The 8816-nt window shown below is 33.8% G+C and overlaps 1 protein-coding gene across 1 annotated transcript; it reads right to left on the bottom strand.

Annotated features, from left to right (window-relative positions):
* Positions 1–2028: 2028 nt before the first annotated feature.
* On the bottom strand, positions 2029–2652 carry LOC114819779 (uncharacterized). Its single transcript, XM_029089408.1, has one exon. The coding sequence runs from the start codon at positions 2650–2652 to the stop codon at positions 2029–2031; it is 624 nt and encodes a 207-aa protein (XP_028945241.1).
* Positions 2653–8816: the final 6164 nt, after the last annotated feature.

Raw genomic sequence — 8816 nt, 5'->3', positions numbered from 1 at the left:
AACCACTTTTCAGAATTTAAACTAGTGACAGCTTCCTTGAAAGTTTTGGATCATCAAACTCTGACAAGTCTATAACGTTCTCTGAAGCTTCAGTCATATACACAAAATTAGCTAGGGCAATTGATCTTTTTACCCTAGTTGACTTTCTCAGGATGATAGGGGAATTAATAGTGGCAACATTATCTTCTATTGTCTGTGTAGGCTCCGTCATAATATCTTATTGCATAGTATTTTCGTTTGTTGTGTCAGGGACATCTGTAATCTCTTCACCATTATTTTGCCCTTGTTGCAGGTTATCTTCAGTTTCTTCAATCTCTTCAATAGGGCTTCCATTTAGTTCAGTAATTGGTATAGGTGTAGGGCCTTCAATTGAAGTGGAAGTGGGTTGCGATTCAATCATTATCTCAGATTCTTCATCAAATATAAAATCATCTTTCCTTGTCCCAGAATCAAACTCCATGTCATTTTCCATGAACATTGCCCTCCCAATTTCAACTATTTTAGTCTCATGATTATTAGGGCAATAGAATCTAAAGCCCTTCGATCTTTCTGAGTATCCAATAAAAAAGCAACTTACAGTCTTTGGATCAAGTTTCTTACCATTAGGATTGTACAGTTTAGCTTCAGCTTTACACCCTCAAACATGCATGTGATTCAAACTGGGTTTTCTTGTAGTCCGTAATTCAAAGGGAGTTTTGTTGACGGACTTCGAATGAACTCTGTTGATAATATAGTTGGAAGTCTTGACTGCCTTTCCCCACAGAAACTTAGAAAGATTCACTCAGCACATCATGCTCCGTACCATGTCCAATAAAGTTCGATTTCTCCTCTCTGCAACCTCATTTTGTTCAAGTGTGCCTGGATTTGTGTATTGCGCAACAATTCCATTTTCTTGCAAGAGCAAAGCGAAAGGACCAGGATGCGTCCCAGTCTGAGTATACATTCCATAGTATTCACCACCTCTATCAGACCTTACAATTTTAATTTTCTTTTCCAACTGGTTTTCAACCTTAGTTTTAAAAATTTTGAAAACTTCCAATGCTTTAGATTTCTCGATGATCAAATATATGTTACAGTACCTAGAGAAATCGTCTATGAATGTAATAAAATACTTGTTTCCTTCAATTGTTTACGTAGGGAAAGGGCCGCAAATATCTGTATGAATGATTTCTAGGAGTTGTTTTGCTCCTAGTTGATCCTTTCTTTTATTCACTAACTTTCCCTTGACATAATCAACACAAAATTTAAAATCATTAAAGTTTAATGGATGGAAAATCTGGTTTTTGACTAATAGTTCCATTCTAGGTTTGGAGATGTGGCCGAGCCTTTTATGCCAAAGGTTTGATGAGTTTTTTGGACTTGAGACTTCCTTTTCAACATTGAAAATATTTTCACTTTTATTTAGTTGGAATTTGAACATTCCATCATATAAAGAGCCGGTGCATATATATGAGAAGATTTATAAAAAACATTGAAGCCAATATTATTCAAAGTGAAATAAAAACCTAGCAAAACCAATTTCGAAACTGAAACCAATTTCCTTCTCATGGAGGTACATAAACCACATTCTCAAGTTCTAAACAAAACCCAAAATCTAGTTTTAACCTAACAGTCCCTAGAGCCTTGACTTCAACTCCTCTTCCATTGCCAACATAGACTTTAACTTCATCCTTATTTGGTGCTCTATTGTTATGAAGTCTTGCAATGAATTCGTTACATGAATAGAAGAGCCGGAGTCAAGCCACCAAGCATTGCTAGGTACATCAATCAAATTTGATTCAAAACAAGCAAAAACGTTTGAAAATTTATTTTTACCTTTTTTTGCTTCTTGTTTTGCAAGCCACGCTTTATGCTTAGGACAATTCCTCTTCATGTGGCCTGTCTTTTTGCAAAAATAACATTTGAAAACAGTGGAGTTGGAATTAAGTTTGGAAGTCTTTCTAGAGGTGGGAATGTTTCTGGTACCCTCCATTTTGTTGGCATCAGGCATGTAGTTTTTATTGCCCTTAGTGTAACTTTGAACATAATTCACAGATTCAATCTTCTCCTTTCAGTTATTTCCTTTTTAATTCTCACTTCTTCACCCACACAAATCGAAATCAATTCATTCACATCCCATTTAGCTTGCAAAGCCTTATAAGAGACCTTCAACTGAGTATAAAAATCTGGCAGAGAGTTCATGACATGAACCAAAAAGGTTTCAAAAATTGGTACCTCAAGGTTTCTTAGCTTTCCAGCAATGTCGATTACTATGAGTATATATTCACGTACACTTCCTTCACCATCATACCTGATTGATGTGAGTGAATTCATAAGATTGCCAGTTTTAGTCTTCTTGGATTCTTTGTACTTCTCCTCGGTGGATTTCATAAACTCATGTGCGTTTGAAGACTTTGGAAATCCTCCATGAATAACATCTGTCATGGATCTCTTGATTATTATCAATGAAATTCTGTTTGACTTCTGCCACTTTTCATACTTTGATCTTTGGCTCGAAGTGCAACCATCAATAGGCAATGGGGGTTCCTCAGTTCTCAGTGCTAGGTCCATATCAATGACACCTAAAACTATCTCCAAGTCTTGTTTCCATTTTTTGTAGTTGACACCAGTGAGTGGTTCAACTGTGTTGCGGTTCATGGAGCTAGAGTTCATGGCTGCAACATGGAAAATGTTAATATTTAATTCCCATTCTTTATATCACTGACTCAAGAATCTTTGGATTAGTGAGTTATATGAAGGTTTTCTTTAGTCATAACACCTTCACAGCCAACATATGATTTTATGTAGCCATTGTTACAACCCTTTATGGATTGCAAGAAGTGACTGTGTTCATACCTTGGAATGTGAAGTGTCATGCCACTCAAGATCAAAACATGGACTACTGAACATCTTTAGATGATCAGTGACGATGCTTCAATCCCTAGTGCCAATACTAATTTGTATTCTTAATGAAAAACATCCATGTTACATAGATAGCTTTAGCTATCACATGTATACAGATGTTCATCCTGCATAATACACAATTTGTCCTTAACCTGAAATTTAAAACAATTCTTTATGCTTTCCTTTTAGGGTTAATTGGTATGTGAAAGCTCTGATATCAAATGTAAGATAATAATCAAGTATAACATATTAACAGTGGAATAATGCAAACACATAACCAAGATAACCACTAACCTGTTGGAGACATATCGAAGGTACAAAGGGTCTTCTGCGACTCTTCTTCTGCTGTATGCAATGTCTCAGTGAATGGGGCCTGAGCTTTAGGGTTTCTTGCATAAGAAGAGAGTGCAAGGACCCCAAGTATTTATAATATCAACATCAGTAATCAATAAGGACACTACCCATTGTGTGACTCCTTATTAATCTAACCTTATCACTGTTATCACTTATCATTCATATTCTATATAATAGTTGTAATTCTATCATGACTGTTTAAGCTATAAACCTTAATACATATTCCTTATCAGCTTACAAACATAGTGATTGTTAATCTCTAATAGTCTCACGTGTCTAATAAGATCCATCCAAGTGTTTAGCTCTCTTTAGAACTTACATTCTCCCACTAGATCTTACACTTGGAATGGTTCTGATTATCTGGAATGAAAACTATTCTTAATTGGCCATGGGATTAACATAACATAGTCACGGTTTCAAGTCTAGGTCATTAATCAACATCTACAAAGAACTAAATGGTAACATACTTATCACTCTAAATAATATCCCCATAGTCACTGGAGTTTAATGTGTTGCTCAGCTCTACACGAGTGACTATGGGGATATTATTTAGAGTGATAAGTATGTTACCCTTTAGTTCTTTGTAGATGTTGATTAATGACCTAGACTTGAAACCGTGACTATGTTATGCTAATCTCATGGCCAATTAAGAATAGTTTTCATTCCAGATAATCAGAACCATTCCAAGTGTAAGATCTAGTGGGAGAATGTAAGTTCTAAAGAGAGCTAAACACTTGGATGGATCTTATCAGACACGTGAGACTATTAGAGATTAACAATAACTATGTTTGTAAGCTGATAAACAATATGTATTAAGGTTTATAGCTTAAACAGTCATGATAGAATTACAACTATTATATAGAATATGAATGATAAGTGATAACAGTGATAAGGTTAGATTAATAAGGAGTCACACAATGGGTAGTGTCCTTATTGATTACTGCTGTTGATATTATAAATACTTGGGTTCCCTACACTCTCTTCTTAGGCAAGAAACCCTAAAGCTCAGGCCCCATTCACTAAGACATTGCATACAGCGGAAGAAGAGTCGTAGAAGACCCTTTGTACCTTCGAGATGTCTCAAACAAGTTAGTGATTATCTTGGTTATGTGTTTGCATTATTTCGCTGTTAATATGTTATACTTGATTATTATTTTACAGTTTCAACTCAAGGACAAATTCCCCAGATTTCCTGCGAGGGCTCATATTTCAGGCTGATTTTAGGTTATCATCGGCCATTCAATGGGCCTAAAGAAGGTAAATTTTGAATACTTACCTTTGTACCTTTGTTTTAGCTTTTGAATTGTTGAAAATGGTTGTGTTTTGGACCAAAATGGAATCTAAAACCCCTGGAGTGGCTGCAGGTCGCATTGTCGCTAGTACTGTTGGACTCAAGTTCAACAGGCTAAACTTAAAGATATGGCGATTGGGGATCCTTCTTTATTTGCTCCCTATAATAAGAACGATGTGCTTCCTCCTGCCCCCGCCATGACAGAACTCAATTCGCAGTTGAGTGAAAGCACCGCTAAGAATGTGGAGCCAGGGAAAAGAAAGATCAATGAGAAGGGTAAGGGGAAAGAAGTGGAAGAAAAACAAGAAGATGGAGGAGGATGAGAAGAAGAGGAAGCAGAAGAAGTGAAAGAAGAAGCAGTAGTTCGGAAGCCGAAACGAAAGAAACGGAAAATGAGGAAGTAGAAGAAGAGGAACGTTAATACGGAACAGACCGAAATTCTTCCCGAAGATCAAGATTACTAATTCTGATATACAAGAAAAAAGGTATCGATATTCATCAAGACAGTTCTTACAGTCAATCAATCATGCTCTGTTTCTAAAAGAAAATTTTATGTGATGATCAATAGGAGTATGTATTTTGAGTTCCAGCGGTGAAAGTCTATAAAAAAATTGTTCAGTTTTTAGGGTTTTTCGTAACTAGATTCTATGTTTGATGTGGGTTGAAGGTATTTCGAATTTTTTATTTTTTTTTACAATTTAATTGATAGGGCACAATTACAAAAATTGTGCTAACATGCATCTAAAATGGCATATGTCAGAACAAGGGAAAAAAAACCTTATATGTGCTCAACTCTTTGAGGACACATGGCCATATCATGCCCTCTAATAAAAGGCAACGCCCATAGAGGGCACAAATAGAAATATAGTTGCTACACTATTGCTCTTGGTTTGTGGGAACAATTGTTGGTGCTCTTTGGCCTCAAAGGGCACATATAATTTATTGTGCACAGTGCCCATATTTTTTGTAGTGAAAGGTGTAACATAAATCTATGTTTAATATTTGAAGTTGTTTCACATCTAGGTTTGCAAAGTAGAAGCTATTCTTTGGTTTCGTCTATGACTTCTCCAAGTAGGTAATCATTTATCTTTTAACACTTCCAATATGTTGTTTGCTGCTGCACTTTTTGCATACAGATAATGTCTTCTTGACTACACTACAATAATGTTGATGTGTGTGTGTGTGTGTGTGTGTGTATTGGCACATAGACCTTGGTTGATATTAGAACTAGTGATTTCAAGGTTCTTTGATCAAACTTGCATTTTAATTATAACAAAGGGATCGACGATCTTCTTGCCCAAAGGTGTAGATCATTATTTTTGGTTCAATTAGGATGGCATAGTATGAATTTATTTCATAAAAGTTTGTGAAAATTTTGCCACAGGTGTTGAAAGTTTTTCATGAGTTAACCCATGTAATGCGTGATCAAGAAGTAGAGTTCTTTGTTTTTATGTACCAATGCTTCTGCTATGAGCCTCATTATAGGCATGTAAGGGACCAATGTTAATGAAAGCGTGAGATAAAAATATTTTTTGCCATGTCATAATTTTTTTTTTTTTGGCGTGGGAAATCACGTTGTTATATATATTTCTCTTCATGAGAGATGTCGATGCACATAAATTTCTTGGCAAATTATGAATAAAGCTTAATCAATGGCACATATATGGAGCATGAAAATGCTTGACTTTTTGATATGTTGTACGTATATGTGTCTTCTTTTACAATTCACATTTTCGTGGTCATTGGTTATGTATTTTATTTGTTATAAATTTATAAGTAATCGGTGCTCATAAAGAAACCTATGCTGGCAGTTTCTGGTTAGTCCTCTTTGCTTGTCTCTTGGTTATTAATAGGACAAACGTGACTTCTTAACATGTTATATGAATAATAAGTGTATCTGGTTTATTTTACATAACTTGAGGATTAGTCTTATATATATATATATATATATATTAATTATAGTAAATCTAGAGTAATCGGAACGCACTCATGGAAACTTGTTTCGGATTTCTATTCTATTGTGTTTAAAATTTTAAGCAACTAGTATGCTGAATTTTGGTGAATAATAAATTAATGAGTGTTTTAGCATGCTCTACCATCCAAGTCTTGCAACAGTAACTAATGTACGCATGCATATGGCATATACCATCATGACATGAATCAAATGGAAAGTTATCATTTCCAACGCGATCAGTTTTAGGCTGTAGAGCAAGGTTTCATCAGTTTCATGCTATAGAGCAAGGGTTTCATAATTTTGCACCATAATTTGCTAAAATGTAGTGTAAGGAACCTCACCCTGATTCAAGCTAGTATGACTCAAGTTGAATTATAATCTTAAAGATGACAACATGGTTAAATTGCTTGACTATATATAATGTATATATGATGTTTATGTGCATTGTCTATCGTCTTTGTCTATTGCATATGGTTGCATTGGATGGTTACATGTTGGTCTTTATAAGGAGTGTGAAGCTAATACGAACTAATGTTTGATATCGAAACGTTTATGGTCCAATTGTTTCGTACCGTTTGATTGTCTTTGGTATGGTTTTTGTATCCATCATACATGCTTAGATGAATACCAAGGAAAAATTGGAATATCTTGTGCATAAAAGATTGTGATACTTTTGTGACTTTTTTTTATTGATAATGTGATTTCTTGCATGTTAAAGAAACATAAAAGAAAAATAAAATTATGCGGTAAGATGCTTTTGTGTTAACTAATTGTCGTAGTAAGGTTGCTCACAAAGCTTGCATCTTTCAGAACCTTATCAAAAGTGTTGTTCTATAATTAAGTTATGATTATATAAAGGAAAAATTAGTATCCGGTCCCTAGTTACTAATGTTTATTGATTGAAGCCTTATTAGTTTTTAAATTTTGATTGGAGTCTCTAGCATTAATATGATAATGAATTTACATGTTTATTACATATTTTAAAAATAAAAATTAGTAACTGATGTAGGATTTTAATAATCACACCTCTATTAAACTCCTAATTAATTTTCAATTCAAACATTTCCAAAATAAAATAAATAAATAAATTAGAATAAGTTTGTACCGATTAGTTTTTTTATAAAAATATTCTCAGTTTTTTAATCTTAAATGTACCCATTCATATAATTTTCAATTTTTTTAATCTTAAATGTACCTATTTTTAAATATACCAATTTGTTATAAGTAAACTGTACCATTTTTTCAATATAAAATGTACCCAATTTTTTAATATAAAATCCATTCAAATTTTTTAATCCATTTTTAAACTTATATGGGTACATTCCTTTTCGTTGATTTGAGAATGTATCTATATCAAGTTTAATCGAAAAAATTTACTAATGTTATTAAACCAAATATTTTCTTTTTTTCTATGTTTTGAAGAATGTACCCATGTTTTGGTACAATAATTTTTTTTGTTAATTTTGATGAATGTACCCATATTTACATACACACACACACGCAATATAATAGAGAGTATAATTTATATTTTATTAATTTTAATCTCACAAATTATGGGTTATATTTAAAATCTCATTAATATAAACAAATACAAATTTCAATTTTTCATTTTTAATTTAAAAAATATAGTAACTTACATTAATGTCAGGGACTTCGATCAAAATACCGATTAGGAATTTACCCAACCAAACACTTTATCTAGGGAACCTTAAACCTATCTAAGAAGGTGAAAGACTGAACCTTAGGATCGTACCTATATTTTAATGACTCAATCAGGTGACGGTGACTTTCTCACCTATTTCAGCAACGATATCAAGTTCTCCAAATACCGGCAGTTAGTTTTATACCAAATTCCTCAAATGTTAGCTTTGTTGGATTGGTACTTTTCTTGGGAGACGTGATCTCAATAGACGATAGTCCTTTCTTTTCCCCAAAAGGTTGTAGCAGAAGAAAGTTGAAATCTTCACAAAGCACTGTGAAATATGATATATCCTTGGCCTTATCGATTTTATCAGCAGTTTGTTAGCGACTTTTCAGTTGTAGCATTTTTACCCCCAAGTTGGCCTTATCGTTTTACCCCCCAAAGTCAACAATTACCATCTTTACTTAAAAATTGGATAACACTTCTCTGTGGAAGAACGTTTCCAAAATCTCTACTAACCTTAGACTTCTAAAATGCATCTTTATTTGAAATGAACTAGATTTCTGACAATGGCAATGGAAAAACCAAATCAACGTTTACCATTGCACTATCGTGTATTACCCTGGTTATGCAAACGAAATTGCTGGTTACTACAACAAAAGACATATCTACCTTTGAACACTTTAGGCCTT

The sequence above is a fragment of the Malus domestica genome, chromosome 11 (assembly GCF_042453785.1).
Source record: "Malus domestica chromosome 11, GDT2T_hap1".
NCBI lineage: Eukaryota > Viridiplantae > Streptophyta > Magnoliopsida > Rosales > Rosaceae > Malus > Malus domestica.
This window is presented reverse-complemented; position numbering and strand designations above follow the sequence as displayed.